The 21,521-nt window shown below is 37.6% G+C and overlaps 1 protein-coding gene across 4 annotated transcripts in view; it reads right to left on the reverse strand.

Moving 5' to 3' along the window:
- Positions 1–290: 290 nt before the first annotated feature.
- The window catches only part of DMXL2 (Dmx like 2), a 130,573-nt gene continuing 109,342 nt past the window's right edge, over positions 291–21,521 (reverse strand). For 2 of the 4 annotated variants that reach the window (XM_081116939.1, XM_081116938.1), the window contains exons 28-44: positions 21,219–21,467; positions 17,312–17,490; positions 16,143–16,273; positions 15,522–15,607; positions 14,431–14,632; positions 13,526–13,643; positions 10,034–10,096; positions 9,182–9,268; positions 8,982–9,103; positions 7,789–7,927; positions 7,153–7,213; positions 6,906–7,033; positions 6,088–6,165; positions 4,493–4,584; positions 3,764–3,816; positions 2,419–2,636; positions 291–1,684 (exon numbers count right to left, since the gene is read on the reverse strand). In XM_081116939.1, coding sequence (XP_080973065.1) covers positions 1,475–1,684; positions 2,419–2,636; positions 3,764–3,816; positions 4,493–4,584; positions 6,088–6,165; positions 6,906–7,033; positions 7,153–7,213; positions 7,789–7,927; positions 8,982–9,103; positions 9,182–9,268; positions 10,034–10,096; positions 13,526–13,643; positions 14,431–14,632; positions 15,522–15,607; positions 16,143–16,273; positions 17,312–17,490; positions 21,219–21,467 — 2,216 coding nt within the window. In that variant the 3' untranslated portion in view covers positions 291–1,474. The remainder of the gene's footprint in view (positions 1,685–2,418; positions 2,637–3,763; positions 3,817–4,492; positions 4,585–6,087; positions 6,166–6,905; positions 7,034–7,152; positions 7,214–7,788; positions 7,928–8,981; positions 9,104–9,181; positions 9,269–10,033; positions 10,097–13,525; positions 13,644–14,430; positions 14,633–15,521; positions 15,608–16,142; positions 16,274–17,311; positions 17,491–21,218; positions 21,468–21,521) is intronic. The other 2 variants (XM_081116941.1, XM_081116940.1) reach the window with 1 other exon arrangement.

The raw sequence follows: 21,521 nt of genomic DNA on the forward strand, positions 1-21,521 counted from the left end.
CAGTGTGATATACACAAAGATGGAAAGAATACAACATATGCAAGTTATTATATACAAAACTGACCTAAGTGTATGTACATGTTTTCAATTTTTGTCAAATTTGTGTTCCCATGTATTCAAGCATCTTGTCTCCTCTTTCCCTCACCACTCCACATAAGCACCATCCCAAGCTCAGCTCCTTCATCAGCACCAGCACCAAAATCCACAGTTTAGTATAACAAGGTACAGTGAGGTTAGTTCTTACCCAACTAAATCCCCACATTATCAAAAAATGGCAGACCAAACTAAGGTAAAACTCCAACAAATAACATTTATTTTTCTTTTACATACATATTTCACAGCCTGAACATCACACTGCCTTCAGAGAAAGGTGCTTTTATGCCATTATATTTTACTATTTACCGCACAGGCATTAAGCATTCTTATTAACATGATGAGACAATTTGCAGGTAAACATTTAAACACACAAACATTGGTTTCAATAGCTCAACATATTTTTGGTCATAACCAAGGAGGTACAGCAAAATATGACAACAATGGCTAATATTTTACAAGCAAATAATATTTAATTCTGCATAGTTTATACAATAGGCTGTGGTAATAAATAGTATCGCCAATCTCATCAACTATTAACTGGCCACAAAAAGCCTAACATTCATTTTAATTAGGATATGAAATGTTCTGGTGTAGTTTCAACATAGCCTTAAAATGTTGTGGGTGTTTAACCATGAATACATGAAAAGAAAAAGCACTACACTGGTATGTTCTGGTTAATTACAAATATGTCATGTTCACGTTATTACATTCCTAACATGAAGGCAAATGTTTAAATAGAAAAACTAGCAGTCCAAAAAATGTGAATGTGCAAACTGTGAGGAAAACACTGCGTTTAAATTTGCACTCATTTGCAAGTTACAGTAGTAGCTCAGTTTCAACACTAACAGGAAAAATAGCAGGAAGGAATGGAAATGACCTCTCTGGCAGACACTAGTCACCGCACACTGCTCCGTAGCTCAGGAAGTGTCCCTGGTGATCAAGAGCTTCTAACACCTTGTGGCTATCCTTTGTTCAACAGGAGACTGCAGGCATGCTTCAGCCAGTGGTAAGAATAGGAAGAAAAACCTAAACCAGCAACATTTTCTCCCTTAATTTGGTACAAAGGTCCTTCTCATTATTATAACTTACTAAGAATGTTTTCTGAATCAGGTTTAATAAGTGCTGTAAAGAATAGCTACCCTCCATACAACACTAGGCTTGAATTTTAAGTATGTGAGCATGATAAAAGGTACATGCAGTCATTCTACCAACTGGTATGGGCAACACTCAGCCTGAGTCAGGTTCAAATTCTACAGAGATTCTCTGTGTTGTTTTCAATGTGTTAACTGCTTGGAAAGCAGAAATGTCTAATAATTACTGCAGAGTGTTTTTTAATTGAAATGTTTATAAAAATAAAGCCCCAATCTCTATAGAATGTCTATAGAATGTCGAGAATTCTGTTAGGGATGTTAAAAGCATTGGGCAAAACCCTCGTTTTCAGAGTGCCATCTGCCCCACACGAGAAGATCCGACTGCCCTGGATGATGTCGACATGCATGACTCCAGCCCCAAGGTTTCTGAATATGGACTGTTTAGCATGTTCATGTTTAAAGGAATGAATCAGACTATGGCCTGTCAATCTCCAAACCTGGTTTAAGAGAAAAACAGTGAGAGCAAAAAGTATAAGTCACAAAAAAAGAGAAAGAGACCAAAAGCAAAAACATGATCTTCATTTCTGTTCCCTTGGCCCAACTGATCTCATTAAGTCCAACTTTCCCACCCACTGACTCTTTCCTAACAGCCTATCTAACTGGAAATAATACCATTCAGATGATTAATTTACTGTCCTTACACTTCACTCTCCTTTCTTTCAAATTTATCTCTTCACATTCTCTTGTAATTTCATATTAACCACAGATACCCCATTTCTAATTCAATTAAATTTGTTCCTAATGCTAAGGCAGGCCCTGGCAATATAAAGAACAGTACCATCTCACTTACCCAGAAACCTCACCCCAACTATAAACAGAAGGAGGTACTGGGGGCAGAGGTGGGAGAGAGGGGAGATACTGAGGAGCTGAACTAATGTCACCAAAAAATCCATGCATTAATTAAACTACTACACTTTACTCAAAACAGTGTTCTTTGAGGCTTTTTAATAACCTGAAAGTCTAATGAGGTGAACTACCTGGTTTTCCAGACAAAAATAATCTAGAAAGAACCACAGAAAAGGAAGGAAGGGCATCAGGAGACAATATCTCCCCAAAGCTTCACTTTATGCCCTCATGTCAACACGGTGGGGTTTTTGGGTTTCTCTTCCCAGTCAGTCTTGACAGCAGATAGAGACATCATAGCACATTCCAACCTCTCTTACTGACTCACCTTTATGTTACCTTCTGCTGAACCTGTAGTAAAAAATTCCTCACAGGGATCCAGAGCCAGAGCCTTAATGGCTGAGTCATGGGCCTGGAACGTGTGCATGAGCTGTCTCTGCCTGATGTCAAAAATGCAGATACAGCCTTTCCTGCCTCCAGATATCAGGAGTTGGTGTTTTGGCGCATACTGAAGTACCGTGGCACCGTGGTCATGGCATGTGAAACCTGGAGAAGGAAAGCAGAGTCTTTCCCAAAAAATTCTATCTTGGCAATTCTGATAATATTTAAATAATACAGAAATTACACATTTTTCATTCTAATTTCTGTAATGATATGATCAAAGTATTAAAGATGCCAAGCAATGATGGGGGGGTGGGGAACAACCTCTTATCCATAATCTCACTATGAAAACACACACTGGAAATGTAAAGCTTAAGCCCAAACTAAGTTGTGCTGCCTCAAAGGAAGTATGTAGAAGCAAAAGTGCAGAGGAGACTACGCTCCTCAATGGCACACTCAGTGACCTTGCCAACAGCCACCAATGACCAGTACTGACTCCTAGTTTGTTCCTGCAGCCTCATCAGAAGTTCTCCTCAGGTAAGTAGCTGGAACTCAAGTACGTACTCCTGTGAAAATGACCAGCTACACATTAAGGCATTAGCCCTCCCAGTATTCTCTGCATTTTAATATGATTAAAGCCACAAACCACTAAGTGGCAAATCTTTAAAAGATGGTCAATAAAACTGGGAAATAACTACACTTTTCAAAATCCACAGCAGCATAGTAAAAGACTGAGAAATCTTTCTGTAAGAAATAAACCCACCCAGCTTTAGCCCAGACTTAATGGACGGAGCATGGAGCCTTCTTTCAGCAGCAGCATGTGCAGAGAGATTATTAGGATACCAATTCGGAAAATACTATCTTAAAAAAATGAGTAATACTTAAGTGGTATTATTCATATATCATGCTCTTACTATAAGGTGCTCTTACTGTAAGGCTAACTTTTACGTTAGGATTAGGTTTAATTCTTTAAAATAGGATCTCATTTCTGTTGAGCTCAATGAACACTTTGCAACTAATTCCTCACACAGCCTGTCAGTAACACTGCTCTCCACACCGTCTTTTCTGACGAGGGGACAAACTACAGAGGACTCTAGGCTAGCTGGGTTTCTATGCCCATACATATTTACCTCAGCAAGGGAGCCAGATATCCTAGTTAACTTTCAGAATTTTATTCTAAGTATTTCTCCTCCGTGAACCCATGTAATAAAACACTGACTGGATTCACGGGTTACATTAAACCAGGAAAGCATTCCTTCGGAGTGTATCAAAAGTCTTAGACCTTAACTCACCATGAATGAGGCTGTTTCCAGGTGATATCAAAGTGTCCCAGAGGCACACATTTCTTATAAAGAAACAAAAATGCATCGTGAGCAATTGTTCTGAGTCTAGGGGCAAATTGTCTTCAAATCAGATATCTTATTGAATCTTATCTTTTTTGTTCACTCCCATTTATGAAGCAGTGATTCTCAACTAGAATGAGAGAGGCCGGGACTGGGGCTACATCTGTTCTAAGAGTATCCTTTCCACACTACAGTACACAGTTGTCTCACATGGTCCTCCTGTCTCTGCCCCATCTCATCCCCAGCCCCAGCTCTTTCCCATTACCACTCCAGGGAAACTGAGACAGATTTCCTAAGTAGAAGGGATGTTTCTATGCCTTCAGGGGGAACCGCGGCAGGGAAATGAAAAGTTATTCACGGGCATGTGTTGTCAATGAAAACAGTGTAAGGTCAAAGAAAATGTTAAGAATGAAGGCTACAGTGTCAAATGCTTTTTAGTTCTCAAGAAAATGACAGTATTAACAGCAATACAAAGAAATGACTGGGTAGCTTTATGTTAATTACACATGCTTACTGACAGACTAAATTAGGAGTAATTTTTGTTTTTCTCTTTGGTAAAGAAATACTCTTAAGAATTATGTAACAAAGAAAGCTTTTGTATTTCTGGGGTGAGAAAAGCCTCCAAGAATACCTATCTGCCTAAAAAATTGTTTGTTTATTTTGCTTCTGTCAACCCACCTGTTGTCATTGGACTGTCCAGATGTGGCAACTAGGCTTGAAGAGGTAATAAATGCAAAGTCACTTGTGGCTTTACTGTGGCACTGCCAACTCTATGGGAAACAAAGTGCAAGGGAAACACACAGTTCTGCTGATAATACACTATATGCATGAGCTAAGAACAGTTTTTTAAAACAGTCTAGAATAAAGAATAAGTGATAGTGAAGAGGTTAGCAGTCATTTGCATATTGTTTGGCTAATGCCCAATAACTTTTTAAAACTAGAAAGGGGTGGTAACATGGAATTAAGGTTCTATTTTTTTTTTTAGAATACATAACAAAGGAATAAGATACCAAGTACATGAACTTCACATAATTAAATGGCTTGGTTAAGTACAGGCCCAATTGAACAATTTTAGTGCTAATGACCTCAAATATACTTAATAACTTTAAATAATATAATAACCACCCAAGGAGGAAAACTCTTACATACTCATCTAGTATCAGACTAAAACAGGAAGGACCTAAGTCAAATTAACTTAGAAACTATCCACCTTCCATACCACCTCTGTGCTCCCTGCCCTCCCCTCCAGGTGAAGAGCTTTGGCACTTAGAACAAGATCAAATAACCCAGAGGTTTAAGACTGTCCCGAACAGCTCCTAAGGACATTCTAGCACCGTGGGAAACCACTTACTGAGCCAGGCAGAACTTTTCTTATTGGATAAGCTGGCTGAGTAGAAGTTTGGAGGTGAGGACCGGGAATAAAAGACATTTTTCTGTTTGAAATTATCATGATATAGATCTGACTGAAGGTCAAGGATCACTTGACCTTTTCAAGGTCACTTCCATTACGTAAAGACTTTATGATACAGTCTATAGTGTACCAATTTAAGAGAAATATTTCATATACATAAGAACATATGTATAGTCTAGGAAAGAAAATTTAATAATATTTGGGAATCTATCCAAACCCTGGAGGTTCAAGACACTTTATAAAATCAAAATATACGAAGCCAGAAGTTCTGCCTAGGATAGCATCATCTTCCACCTCTCCTCCTGCCTCACCTCCACCCAGTGAAAATATGCTTGTCTGTATCACCAAGTGTTAATATGAGTTGGATTAATAAAGTGGCCTATTGGGATTGGTTATTTTATAATCTAGTAAACAAAATTCTGGAGAAAGCTGGAATACAGTTGGCCCTCCATATTTGCAGATCAAATATATGTATGTGTGTGTGTGTATATTTAAATGTTACACTGTTGCTGACATGTGGATATAGTTAGGCCAGAGACAGCTGCATCAGTACTGATCAGGCACATGTTTCCTTGTCATGATCCCCTAAACAATGTAGTATAACAACTATTTACATAGCACTTAGATTGTATAAGGCATTATAAGTAACTTAAAGTACATAGGATGTGTGCAGGTTATATGCAAATACTATGCCATTTTACATAAGGGATTTGAACATCCACAGATTTTGGTATCCGAGGAGGACCTAGAACCAATCCCTCACAGATACCAAGGGCCAACTGTACACAGAACCTGTTTGATTCTTAATGTAAGTATTTAGAATCAATCACTACAAAATTCTATCATTAAAAATGATACTCACCATGTAAGGTTTAGGATTCGCTGCAGTTTGGTTTACTTGCCAGATGCTCAGAAAACCCTCTCCATCTGCAACACCACACTGTAAGAAAGGCATAAATATTAAGCACAGCTTCTTAGCATCCACATCAAAGGTGAAAACACTGATGGAAAGCAGTCACTTAGCCACTCTCAACTAACATTATGCCCACACCTATGTTTCTGTTGCTGCAGTTCCCAAGGCAGTCCAAGTACTATAAACATCCTGCCACCTTTTTTTTTCTTTCTTCTAAATTCTCACTCAAGGATATGTTTATTGATTTGAGAGAGAAACATCGATTGGTTACTTCCCATATGCACCCTGACTTGGAACTGAACCCACAACCTGGGCATGTGTGCTGACCAATAATCAAACCCACAACTTTCTGGTGTATGGGATGATGCTCCAACCAACTGAGCCACCCAGCCAGGGCCTGCCCCCTTTTAAATTTACATTCCCACACCTATTTTATGGTTTTTCTCCAATCTTCTGCAGTACAATTAAGAAGCTGGAAGGGTTCCCTCAGTGCTTGAATGTGCTTGTAGGCACCACCACTGCACTCAAGAGTTCTTTATCTTCACAGAATATTTAGTATCTTTAAGTGGACAATTAATCCATACAGAATTTTGTGGACTTATGCTGTTATTGGGAGACGAGGGGCTATATAAACAGGTACCAACTAACTACCTGCTCAGTTGAAAGACAGGGTCACTGAATTTGCTTTTAGATGTAGTTTTACTATTTACTCATGAATATCCACAATTATTTTCAGTCGAGGTTAGCAGTAACGCCCAAGAACTAACCTTGTTGCCTTGAGAATTAAAATATAATCTGGTAACTCTTGCATTGCCGGCTTGGCGGAAACAAACAAGTTGCTGAGGTCGTGTCCATTCAAACATTCGTACACTGCCATCCTGAGCACCTGTGAGATCTGAAACACAAAAGGAAATGCAGAAAATAAGAAATGAGCTAAAGAAAGTTCCAATATTTTCCATCCTATGAACTTCAAAATGATAGAGGCTGTTTACAAATTTTGGATAAAATACTTACAGTATTGATGGACTGGGTGTGAGGTCATTCTCTTAACATTATTTAGATTCCTTTTCATAAGCTTTAAAAGAAGATTAAAATGAATTTATTTTGTACCTAACAGAAGAGGTGAGGAGGGATATGATTCAGGCTAACTCTAATTCTGATAACATTCTTTTACAACTGGCTAATTACTGAAATAAACCCTATAGTGGATTTTCTGAACTGTTTAACATATGACACTTGTCTGAACTCCCCTCCAAGTGCCCCTCCTTGAGGACAATGAGGAGTATCCCAGAGTCTTTATAGCAGAGCATGAGAATGGGACCCCTTCCCTGCAGTGACTAACAACGTTACTGATGCACTTTTCACACACACAGATATGAATTTCTCTTTGACTCTGCTTTACCATTTTCTGCCTCTCAATTTGCTCATCTATAAAATGATAATGAGGGATTATAATAGCACCCACCACTTAGGGTTGTTTTGAGAAAAATCATGCCCCTGACACAGGAACTCACAGTATGTTAGGTATTATTACGGTCTACTGGCTGGTCATTGCCCCTAACCTTTAGGATCATTCCTAGGTCAAAGTGACATAGATTTATTTTGAGGGAGTCCATATCCAGAACCCATACCTAACAGTAAATAACATACCACACTAGCTCCCGTGCTAGTCTGTCCACTGCCCAGCCACGGCAGAGATGAAAGTGGATGCACCTGATTTGCTGAATAGGCTGATGTACTGGGTTGATAAAGAGTTGTAGTGGAACCACGATAATCAATATCATCTGAACTGTGAAAAAAATGTGTTATTGTGTAAATCCCAATTACAGAACTTCTTATATACACATAGGACAGTCTTTATGTTTTAAAAGTGAATAAATATCCATGAGAAAAACTTAAGTATGTGTCCTAATCATAACCAATGTTCTTACTGGTTAACTTTTCCTTCAGGCAAAGTATAAATTTAGTTGAATGTTATTCAGTAGTAATTTTTTTGCTGCAAAAGTTGGAACACATGTTTGTTTTGAAGTATTTAATAGGGATTTTCTTTTTATCACATATAGAAAATGACTATATGTTCTCTTCAAGTACAGCTAACCCATGTATCAAATTCATACATTTTAAAGAAATTTGAGTTTAAAGGTTTCTTAAAGGTACTAATTATCACATAAAAATGTTAAAGTAATTTTTATGATGGACTATATCACATTATATGGTTATATCTACCCTGAAGTGTAATATTGAAGCTTAGTTATATACTGACAAAATGGAAAGTTCAGCAGAATAAGGGAGAGAGGTTAGCATGGCACCATTCCCAAGCATATAAAATTTTCAAGAGTCTGGAGAAAAGCAAGAGGGAGGGCAAACGTGGAGGAGAAACCCCATAAAGGCAAGTGTTACAAAACACCTGGTGCAGTGTCCATAGCTTTATGGGAAAGTAAAGCTGTCTATATTTTTATCTATAAAAAAGGTATGCTTATAACAAAATAAGAAACACTGGAAATTACTCAACTGAATTTACTGAATATTGTATAATTCCTGACATTTCTTTGGGGTTAAATGTCAAAGCGGCAATTGTCAGCATTAGACTTTGGTACTGGGAATTATTCTGACTCAGACACCATGAACAGTTCAGGTCTGATGGCACAAGTGTGAGTAATTTGCTTATCGATGTAGTGCCTTTTACTGGCAGCTGAACCAATTATGTTTGTCTCCTACCCAAATGAAGAGAGAAAAAAATGTACTTTTCAAGATTAATTAAAATCATGAACATAACCATGTAACCTTTAAATTAAAGGTTACAATTTTACTACATTAAAATTGACTACATAAGACGATCAAACCTTTTGGATTCTCTATCATATTCTTCTCCAATCCACATGTATGACTGACAGGCCAGCAGAGAAGTAACATCGAGTTCTTGTACATCATGTGTTGAAGCCAAAACAATTTCATTATAGTTTGCCTGTAAAGCAAAGGCGGAGTCAATAATTTAAGCAATTTCACTAAAAAGTAAATTCTTTATAATGACTGAAGCTTTTACCTTGTTAATGGAAAATGCCATAATCATGTCTGATTCCTTATGAATGATTTTTGCCTTTCCACCTGGATAGCCCAGATCAGCTTCAACCTACAAAAACATTTGTTGGCAATTTCAGTTGTTGCAGCTCCACTAGAGATCTGCATCCCCCACATTAAAGGAAGGATAAGAAGAAAGTGTAGCCCCAGCAGCAGCACGTAAAAAGGGACCAGTAATTTTAGTGTTGAAAATTAGCTTTGGAATTAGCTGCAATTCTCTGATGACCTGTAATCACCCCAATTATAAATATTTCCATTCTGATTATAAAATATTAACTGATAAAAGATAGCCAGCACAGTTTTCACTAGTATTTATGACAGTGATGTGTCTCTTACCTCTTCCAAAAAAGTGCAAAGATGCTGTAGTAAGAATGCGTATACGTAAGAGGCGTCAGTGGAGGAGAAAAGACATAGACAAAGGAGTCACATAAGAAACGAAACATTTTTAAAATAAAGGTGGTGAGGCAGGAATAAGAAGTTGGAAAGAAACATAGAAAGGAATGAGGAGATTGATAAGAGGAAGGTGCAGTGGCCTAGGGTCAAAGGTGATGGGAAGGAAAGGAGGCAGAACAAGAAGAAAGATAATCATGTGTCAGAACAGACTGGAAAAAGTGACTGAAGTGAGAAGGAACAGGACGGCAGGAAGAGCAGGCTGCATAGTGCAGCACCTTCTCCTACGTATAGCGCTGAGGAGTATGGGAGCAACGGGGACTCTGACTAGTTAGCCAGCTGGGCAGGCCATGGTTAGTATTAGAGATGAGGCATTAGCTTCCTGAACTTTAAAGAATGAGCTAAATACGAGAGCTTGGAATACTACCTTGATGTGGCAATCTTCTGCTACGGAGTTTTGTTTGACCTGCTCCACATGTTCTTCTACAGACTAAATACCACCACACCGTCACAAACACAAAACATGCATGAAACAAAATTATAGAGAGAATGAAAAATCTCAAACGGAAATGGGCGCTCCATCACTTAAAGATGGTAGAAATGAATTTGCAAGGTTTCCTTTTAAAAGCAAAAAATCATGAAATTAAACTGAGTAAAATGTGATGTAATCAGATAAATATGACACAAAGCAAGTCAGGCAAAATTAAAGTTAATGTGACTATTATATATGTAAAAGCTGCTTCAAAATAAAAACTAGTTATCTGTATATCAGTTATGTAACTTAAAGTTCTAACTTAAACTATAATCTCTAAAAATAAAACCTACTTGTACAAACAGATGCATTCTATAATACATACATTCCTATCCTGTAGGGTTTCTTTCACATACAAATTAAAAATACTTATTCCTAAACACAGATTAAAAGTACTGATAATTATTTTACTCATAAGGAATACATCCATGAAGAAATAGTCAAGGATTAGAATTCACATCAAACATTTACTTAATCATATGACTTTTCTCCTCGTAAGTAAATGTTAGATAAAATGAGGCACAGGAAAGAATCACACAATAACTTGCTCTTGGTTGCTGACAGGGTCATTAGGAATGGCTACAGTCAGAAGTGATACTTCTGCTCAGCTGGGGAAACCTTTGAAGGGTTGACCAGAGCAATAACTCCTGAAGTGGCTGTTTCACTTAAAGCCAAGAGGGCCAAATCCTCTGCCCCCTGCCCTAGCGGCTGCTTGGGGGCTGCTGCAGCTGACAGTGAAGGGATGGTAAACATGTGCCAGGGCCAAACTGTGGAACAACCCATTTGCTTGTAATCAAGTAGCTGAGTTTGCCACATTTATCAATTTCACAAAAACCTGTCTTATGGAATACCCATCTTTAATATAGCCAATGAGTAAAACTTCCATATGAATACATCTCAAATTTCAGCATTTCTCAGAATTTTACTTTTATTAAGTCATTTTTTAATTAGCCAACACTTTAGCACTTTTAGGATTAGTTTGCAAATTTTACTAATTCACAAATTTACCAAATTTATTTATTACTAAAATCCTATTTAATGATGTAAAAAGATACAACTCTCTTAGTAGATGGGTAGCTTGTTTGGAGAATATATTGTCATTGATTTTTTTGGAGAGAGGAGAGAGAGGAGAGAGAAACACATGGATATGAGAGAGAATATCAACAACCTCCCACCCTCACCCTGGCCTCCACCTAACGGGACTGAATCTGCAGCCTTTTGGTGTGGGGGATGAGGGTCCAACCAACTGAGCTACAGGGGCCAGGGCGAGTAGGTGGGTAGTCTTAATAATGTTGCATACTTCTGAACTTAGTGACCAGTTTATATTTTGTCTTAACAGCTTTAACATTTTTTTCCCTAATGAAAACAACTTTTCAGCAGATCTATGCTATTCAATACAGTGGCCACTAATCATATGTGGCTACTAAAATTTAAAGTAAACACAATTAAAACTTCAGTCCCTCAGTCACACTAGCCACATTTCAACTGCTCAATAACCATTTGTGGCTGGTGACTACTACATTGTACAGAACAGATATAAATTTCCATTGTCACAGAAAATTCTATTCTACAGCACTGGACAGGATTCCATTCAACAATTTAAAATTCAAAAGGTACAAAAGGGTACATGATAAAAATTCTTCCTCCCATCCAAACTCCCAGCCATGTACTTCTCTTCCCTAGAGCCAACCAATGCTTACACAGCATTTTAAGAAATGTTTTTATTTATCTCTGCCCTACCTCCCTGTCCATGGAGTCCTTAGGCTGGTAGAAAAATAGCAGCGAATACACAGCTTGGCTGCTGATCCCAAGGGCATGGGAACTAAGGGGGGTAAAGAAGGGAAGATAAAGAGTGGGGAGAGGGAGAGCCTTAGTTAAGGAAGAGGGAAACCCAAGAGGAGAGAACAGAACCTGAAGGGCAAGACAAGAGTCTGAGGGTCCAAACAACCTCGACACCTGGATTCCCTCAGGACTCTGAGGCTCAGACAATCCAACTGAATCAAACTGCTACAGACCTTATGAATAGTTAAGGCATCTTTTCAATAAGTCATTATGATTAGTAATTCGAAGAACTAAATACACAGAATATTGATCCTTCAGTGAACTGACTTTCTGTGAATAAGCCCTAATTAAACAAGTATCTTTGATTTTAAATCTATTCCCTCGATTTCTGTATCTTACGACATTTGGAATCAGCAATCACTAGGAAATGGCGTAAACTGGATTAAATGAAAGAGGAAATGAATTTGGCTCTGTGATTCCCCTAACAAATCCTATATCAATAATTTCCAATATCATCAGGGTGTTTTTGTTATCAAAAAAGCTTATAAGAATCTCTATAGTTCAATCCCCCAAATCCTCATTTAACTACACAATTTTTAAATCCAGAGAGAAAATAAATGAGTATTCACAAGGGCTGACCACAATTTACCACCGAGATACAAGGGTGACTAGCTAGCTCAGTAGGTTCTGCTGTCCTAGGTATTAGGAGGAAACAGAGAAGCAGTTCTCTATTTACCTTGGGAAAGTGAATCATGTAGACTATCCCTCTCGGTTTTCACTTTCCTAAGTGAAATATAATTCATCGTTCTTTTCTCACAAATTTTGTTTGCCAAATCTTTAATCACATCTGACACACTATCCTGAGAACACAATCCAAACTGCCCATGATTTCATTAAGTGGCCAAATAAACTGAAATGCTCATATAAAAGATCTGTGTACCCCTCATTTTATGAGGAAGAGATCATTTTAGTTCTATAGCACCAGACTCCCAAATTCCCGAGTCTTCTTAAATCCTGAGTGGTGTTATATTACTAATGTATATTTAGGTTAAAAATCACTGTGTGATGCAGAACCTCTGCCTCACTTTGTAAAAGCCATCTTCCTTGGTCTTGAATTTGGTGTTTCTGTCATGTACTCTCTCACACAAAATTATCCTGAATTTGTTGCTTCTAAAGTTTATCCTGTTCATTTCTAAATGCTAATAATAAAATGCTTTTAAAGGGCTATATTGTATTTTCCATTAAATGATATTCAGAGAATCCTAATACAGAGTACACTCATATATATATTGAATTCCCCAAAACCATCCATCACAATGCTTATTACAAGTAAAAGCCCAATGGCAAATATAAAGGAAGCAACAAATTTCACTTGAGTATACATGATTTATCAAGGGTCCTATGTTGTTTCATTATTATGAAATAAAAATTGTAAGTTTTTAACCTTAAAAAAATTCATTGCAGTGTGGTAAACTATTACCCATGATGTATGAAAGATAGTAAGCTCCAACCAAAAAGGAAATTTCAAAATACATCAAGCATGGACTTCATTAGAAATGTTTAAAGAAAACAAAAATTATAACAAAAAAAATTTTTTCAAAATACCTCACTCTGCTTTCTTTTCTTAGTGAAAATATATCTAATAAATGTCTCTTGAAGGACTTCTTGTTTAACAAGGAAATGCCAAAGTCGTTTGACTGGAAGTGCAGCAGAATCCCGGGATCTATTAAAACAATCAACATACTCTTTCAGTCTACAGAAAATGTGTTTCATATTTGCAGACACATTTTTTAAAAACCTCCATTATCTATGGCAAAGAAGATACACCATTAAGCTTAACAAAATTTTACAATTTCATTTTTAATTTTTAGTTCTTCTAAAAATCTACCAATTCTCTAATTACAAGTTCTCTGAATGAATAGATTGAGCTGAGAGTCAAATAAATCTCTTATTCTTTTAAATTACACATTAGGTTGGTTCTGTTGGTTAAAAGCATATCACCAATGAAGATAAAGTCATACATTTCATTTCTAACATCCCAACCAGCTAAAAAGCCCTGCTCTTCAAGCTTATGAGCAATACTCTGAATCCTGGCCAGCTGCTTCAGGGGAAAAAGCGTGCTGTACATGACAGGGGCCCGGATGAAAGTTTCATTATCGAAACATCTACAAAGCGCAGTGTGTTAACTGTTAAATTGCTGACAAAAGGTAAGTAGCATCTTGTTTGCATATGTAGATTTTCTCAAAGAATTTCTGTAAGAGTTCTTTAAAAAAAAAACCAGTAAGGTTTTCCCCTGAATATAAAAGTAATGTCTACTGAATTATAGGTATTACTGGGGAAAATAATTTTCCACCAGGATTTCTTATGTTTCCTTAATGTATACTGCTAGAAATAGGATTGCAGGTTCAACGTCATGAATGTTTTGAAATCTACTGGCATATTTTGCCAAACTGTCTTCCAGAAAGATTAAACCAAGCTACATTCTCATCAGCATTAAAAAGCATTCTTACCTGAACGGAGTATTTTCAGGTTCTAGCATTGCTTTATTTCGAAGAATAGCTGGTCCAGCTCCTGCTGAAAGGTCACTTGGATATGTGTTGATATAGTTAGGGGGTGGACCTTCAAACTGATCCATTTTCTCTTGCAAGATGTGTTCCCAATTCTCCAAGTTTTTAATCACAGCAATACCTAATGGTGATGTTACAGGCAACTCTAAAAAGTGATAGAATATGTCATTTTATTTTGATAAAAAATGTTGATCATTATCCACACATTTATCAAATCTGAATTTACAGCCAAAACTTATGAAAATACAAATAAATCTGAAAATATTAACCTAATTGCCATTTGGATTTTTTTTAAAGATTTTTTTATTAATTTTTTTTTTTTAAAGGAGAGGGAGAGATGTGAGAGTGAAACATCGATTGGCTGCCTCCAGCACACCCCCTACTGGGGATCAAACCCACAACTGGACACATGCCCTGACCAGGAATCAAACCAGCAACCCTTTCGGGGTGGGGTAAAGCCCAACCAACTACGCCACACCAGCGAGGGTGCGATTTGGATTCTTAATGCTTTCAACAAAACAGAAAGCCAGCTCTTTAAAATGAGCTGAAAAAATGTCTGGCTTCCCAGTCTTTTTTTGCTTTATCTTTCAACCTTCTAGGGAGACAGTAATTGTTGCTATGTATTTTAAACCATAGACTGGAGCCTAAAATAAACAAGACTTCTTAAATCTCCAATGCAGTATTATTATTATTATTATTATTATTATTATTATTTTATTGTAACCATCACCAAATGCTCTTTCATATGGATTTGTAAAGGAAAAACTTGATGGTGCCTGGCTGGTGTGGCTCAGTGGTTGAGCATTGGCCTATGAACCAGGAGGGCATGGTTCGATTCCCAGACAGGCCCATGCCCAGGTTGCAGGCTTGATCTCCAGTGGGGGTGTTAATGACTCTCATCATTGATGTTTCTCTCTCCCCCCTCCCCTTCCTCTCTTGGAAATCAGTAAAAACATTTTTTTTAAAAAACAAAAACAAAACTTGATGGTAATTTATTGTATTTATTAACATTAATTTTTAAATTCCAAACTTACCAGAGAATTCCAATCCAGCAAAGGGAAAGAAATTCTTGACATTGTGAAGTATTAGCTTTACCATTGCCAAATGCAGAAGAGCCCAGCTGTTCAAGGGGGACAAAAAAAATTATCCTTAATTGAAAAATAAAATCATGAGAAGCATAGTAATGATCCCTGTTGATTGTTTTGCCCAGTCAGCCCCCCACAGGAAAAAAAGCTGTTTTTTTTCTAAGAACTTACTATTTTAAAAAGTCAACTTTGTAGTCTTTGAAAACAAGAGAGATGCGAAAATATATTACACTTGTACTATTTGGAAATTACCTGATAAAAAAGATTTATCACAGTCACATGGAATCTGATAGGACATCAATAAATTCTATTAAGTTCTAATAACAATAAATTATGTATTTTTCCCTCACTAAAAATGTTTCTGTTTGCACTCTGTATATAATCTATCTAAAAGTGGATGTGAAAGAAATACTGTACTGTTTGAAACTTTACTTCAAAGGTACAAAATTCCTAACCTGAAAACATAAGTCAGTTCTTGTATAAGTATGTAATAGTGTTACTTAAAATTAGTACTATAAGGATTTTCTACAAAAGAAAAGGCAAAAAGAAAAAGAGAAAAGCCGTGTTTACCTATAGGAATTTGGATCTTGGTGCTCCTGTATTCGTGTGCCTGAAAAAAAATCATCATCATCTTCTTCCTCACTATGAATGCTTTCATCAGAATCATAGATAACACCACTATCGGACAAAGGGAGAAAAGGCTGCAATAAAAGGTAAAGTTAGTTTTAAATATACAAGTGGGCTATCTTTATCCTAACTTAACATTGGGAGGAGGCATAACGGGAGATGTATTTCTTCTTGTGCACCCAGAGCAAGGTGACGACAAGGTTAACACACATAAAGAGGGAAATATTAAGAGAAGGTGATGAGCTCGTAAAAGCAAAGTGCTGAAAAGCAAGTGATGCACCCAACATGGTACTAATGGAACTATAATGGATCTAGTCCCCATGAGGACTCTGATCCCCAGAGATGGTGCCTCTACTTTGGAGAACCAGAGATGGGTCATGGGGCTACACCACGGCCTGACATGGGAACGGGTGAAATGCGCAGTCTCTCTGGCTCCATCTTGTTTGGGCCTGCTGCTCCCATGGCCTTCAGGCTAATAGCTCCCGCTTTAGACAAGCTAATCATCAGAAATTCTGCTTGAGGCTTGAGATTTTACAAAAACAGTCTCTCCCATTCTCCCTTCCCTTAACATAAAAAAAAACCCCTGAACTCTGTACTTTCTTAAGAAGGATTTGAGGATTAAGGTCCCATCTCCTTGGCTGGCACCTTTTCCGTCAATAAACCTTTCCCTAAACTCTACCATTTTGAGTTTTGGCCTTTCGAAGTGTCAGACTTTGGATAGGTAACAATAAAACCCCTAAATATCTCCTCCTGCTCTAGTTCCATGCTGACCAAGGGGACTATGAAAATCAGGTGAAGGTAACCTACATGGTAGATACAAGTATTCCAGGCACTAGAAAATGATGATGCTGACTACATGTTAATAAACTGACTTCTTTCTGGTTTATACCTGAATTCCATATGATTTTAGCTTATCTTATCCATATCAAGTATCTAACCATCCTCAAGTATCTGATCATCCCTGAAGGACTATTCAGTTTCTGGACTTGAGAGATTAAATGTCTAAGCTACGGAAATTCAGTTCAGAAGCTGCCCCGTCATTCCTATGTGATGCATGTACAAGAGTTAACAAAACAGACACACTTAAAACCTGCATTCCTCACACTCCTTACCTTTGCAACAAAATAGTCCCACATACTAAGTTCAGGAGGAATAAATTTTTCTTTGTAAGATGGTCTTTCTGCAGGCACTGGTGGTGGGGTGGCATCTTTTACAGGCCTTCCGGGGACCAGCATTCGCATGTTGAATCTCCTCCGGTGTTTATCTATGTCTTCAGAAGGAACAGAAGGTGCTGAATAAAAAGAGGGGGAAAATAAGCATTTCTTTTCCATTATGAATTCAATGAGTTAAGCTTTCTCTTCATTCCACTTTTGCCACGTTTTAGTTCAGACTAAATTGCTTACTTGTATCTAAAGAGTTTAGTGTTTCTAAACTTTCCTAGTTACTCCGTGTTCCAGCCATCACGGCAGAGATGAGGATGCAGAAGAAAGGGTCATCTTGCCATGAATCAGCCTTCGTGCTATGCAGAATAAAGATTAAAGTGCACTAAGTAAATGGTATACTCAGTAAGTTGTAAGGAGAGCGCTGAAGCGACTGTTTCTGGCTATGGTGTTCAAGAAAGATTCACTGCACATGTAGGATGTAAAGCATGCCTTGAAGAAAGGCAGAGGCTCAGTGTGAAGAGAGAAAGGGAAAACAGAAACAAACGACCAAAGGTTTGGGTAAATAAGGAGTAAACTGCTTCTGCCAGACAGGCATCAGGAAGGGCAATAACGACAGTCTAGAGTTAGGCCAGGACTAGCTTGTGGATATGAGCCTGGAAGCTCATCCTATGGGCAATCTCACAAAAACATCTCCAGCTAGTCATATGGGGAGATACGGTTTGCTGGACCAATTAGAGGGGACTATGGACCAGGGCAACACAAGAAGGACCTGAATTAGTACTGAGGGTGGTAGAGACTGAGAACAAGTGTTAGATACAAGGAATATATAAAAGAAATATCAAAAGGCTTCAGGAACTCATTGGATATAGGAGAACCAGAAAGTAGAATTCAATCCACTCCACTCCCAAAGGTCCCTGCCACAGAGAATGACAATTCCATCTCAACTCCTTTCTCCCACACCCCACATAATTCATCAACAATCAGCAATAACGCCACATTATATCCAGAATATGACCGCTTTTCATTCTGCCTAAACTAAACTTTAGCTTCTTCTAACAGAGGTGAAATTTACATAAAAGTAACTATTTAAAAATGTGTAATTCAATGGCATTTAGTACACTCACATTGTTATACAACCACCACCTCTAATTCCAAAGCATTCTCATCGCCCCACATGAAAACCACATACCCATTAACCAGTCACCCTCCATTCCTCCCTCTCTCCAGCCCATGGCAACCGCTAACCTGCTTTCTGTCTCTATGGATTACCTATTCTGGATATTTCATATAAATGGAATCCTATAATATGTGACTTCTGTGTCTGGCTTCTTCCACTCAGCATAATATTTCTGAAGTTCATGCTGGCTGTATCATGTACAGGTCTTCATTCCTTTTTATGGCTGAGGAACACCCCATTATATATGTGACCACAGTTTGCTATATCCTTTTTTTTAAACCCAGTCCCTTGATGACTGACATTTGGGTTAATTCCAGTTTAGAGCTATTATGAATAAAGCTGTATAAAAATTTATTTATAAGACAGTGTGATTTTAAGGTTTCATTTCTTCTATGTAAATAAAAGTGGAATCGTTGGATAAGTGCATGACATGATAAATTTATAAAAAACTTTCAAATTGTTTTCCGAAGTAGTTGGACATTTTACATTCCCACCAATAATATATGAGAGTTCCAGTTGCTAAACATACTTGCCAACAATTGTATTGCCAGTCTTTTTCCAGTTTTACTGAAACAATTGACATGCATCACTATAAAAGTGTAAGGTGTATAGCATGATGGTCTGTCTGATTTACATATGTTGTAAAATTATAAAATCCATTTATTCTTGATAGTAACCCACTGTTATCTTTTAAGTAGACTATAACAATAGTCTCCCACCTGTGCTCCCTACTTTTATTCTTATTGCCCAGTCTATTCTCCACACAGCAGCTAGAGTCTTTTGAAAACCTAAATTATATTATGTCACTCCTATGCCTAAAACCTCCAGTAGTTTCCTATCTTTAGAAGAACAACTGAAGTCCATATCATGATCCACGAAACCCTAAATGACCTTGCCCCCAGCAACTTACCTTACTTCATCTCTGAACACCCCGCCCCCCCACCCATGATAGCCATTCTGGCCTCCTTTGTGGTTCCTAGAAAAGGCCAAATTCAGTCCTGTCTCAAGACTTTCGCCCTCACTGCTCCATCCTGGAATGCTCTGCTTGGTGTGATCACTGACTTCCCTAAGACTTGGCTCAAATGCTTCCTAATCAGAAATGTGTCTTCTCACTACCCTAACTAAACTGCCCTCACCCCCATTCCCTTATCACTATCCACTTACTCTGCTTAATTTTTATCAGAGTTCTTATCAGAACCTGAAATATTATTTGTTAATTTTACCTCCACTAAATGCAAGCTTCATGAAGGTAAGATACTTGTCTGTTTTGTTCACTCCATATCTCCAGAGTCTAGAACACTGCCTGGCAGACAGTAGGTGTTAAGTAAATGTAAATATGAATGCATACTCAGAGATTTTAAGCGTGGATAACTTGATGAATGAATTATCATAAAAAATAATAGAAAATTCAGGAAGAGAAATGATTTTTGGGGAAAACTTTAAAGTACACTACAACTAGGTAAAAAGATAAAGATTAAGAGTCATCCACATATAATGGGAGTAGGAACAATGGGAGTTGGTGAGATCTCCTCCCTTACTTTGACTTACACAGCAGTCTATTCATTTAAATCCCCTTGGGAAGTAAGGACACAGGTTAGAACCTGTACCATTTAAACTGTGCCACTGATTGCTCACCCATAATATGACCATTTCTAAGGATGAATTAAGATATCTGTTTCAGCACCAAGATGGAAACCTTTCCTATTGGCATTAGTCTACATCCCACTATATCCTACCATCTTAAAAAGTGAATATACTCTAGTCCATAAGGGGAAAAACTACACACATACACAGACACAAAGTGGGATAAATAAACCTAGTAATGAGCAGAACAGCTATTCTGTTCAGATTAAGACCATAAATTTAATCTGAAGCCAGCTGCTGGTATGGTCTATAAAGATTACGAGGATTTAGGCCTGGCCAGTGTGCTTGGTTGGGTGTCATCCAGTGCACCAAAAGGTTGCTGGTTTGATTCCCAGTCAGGGCACATGCCTGGGTTGTGGGCTTGATCCCTGGTGGGGGGCGTGCAGGAGGGAGCAGATGTTTCACTCTCTCTCTCCCTCTCCCTCTAAAAATCAATAAAAAATATTTTTTTAAAAAAAGATCACAAAGATTTATTGAAATCTTCTTTCTCAAAGCTAAGGGGATTTAAGAAGTACAAATTGGTAGTTACAGAATAATCATGGGAGTGTAAAGTACAGCATAAGGAATACTGTCAATATTGTAATAAAAAATAATATTGCAATAACTACATATGGTGTCAGATGGGTACTAGATTTATCAAGGTGAGGTCTTGTAAGTTATATAAATGTCTAATCATTGGGCTGTAGACCTGAAGTTAATATAACATTGTACATCAACTATAACTGAATAAAAGATTTTAAAAAAAGTCCTCTAATTAAAACTACCCCTTCCCATGGCTCGTTCCCTAACGTCGTCCCCTCACTTACCTTTACCTTTCCTCTGCTGCTTTCTATCCTCAGATATGTCCTGCTGTCAAAACTTGTTCAACTGAAATTACTGTATATTTCTTATTCTAACATGAATTTCGTTATTTACTGTCCCAACAAGAGCGATTACACTTTAATCATCAATTTTCAAAATAGAAATTCTTAAAGTGTTAAAAAACCTTTTACTTTAACACTGGTAATTATTTACATTTACATACGTTAATCTTACCTGAAATACTTTCTGATTGTCTTTGAGGTTTCACAACAAGTTTTACACCCCCTCCAAAAACAGCAGCCCACATTCGATTATTTAACGGGTGGGCTGCAAGTCGAAACAATTCATTGGAGGAATTTGTGGCAAGAGCATGTATCAATAAACTTAAGTAAACAGCCACAACAGCTTCACACAACAAAATGTTCAATTTTGGCTGGTCTTCATCTTGTGCTGAACTCAAGAGGTTAATAAGTGAGCTCACACCTGTAAGGATATATAATGTCATAAAAAGTGTATCAACATAAAGCTCCAGAAGAA

The sequence above is a fragment of the Miniopterus schreibersii genome (assembly GCF_964146895.1).
Source record: "Miniopterus schreibersii genome assembly, chromosome: 1".
Classification (NCBI taxonomy): Eukaryota; Metazoa; Chordata; class Mammalia; order Chiroptera; family Miniopteridae; genus Miniopterus; species Miniopterus schreibersii.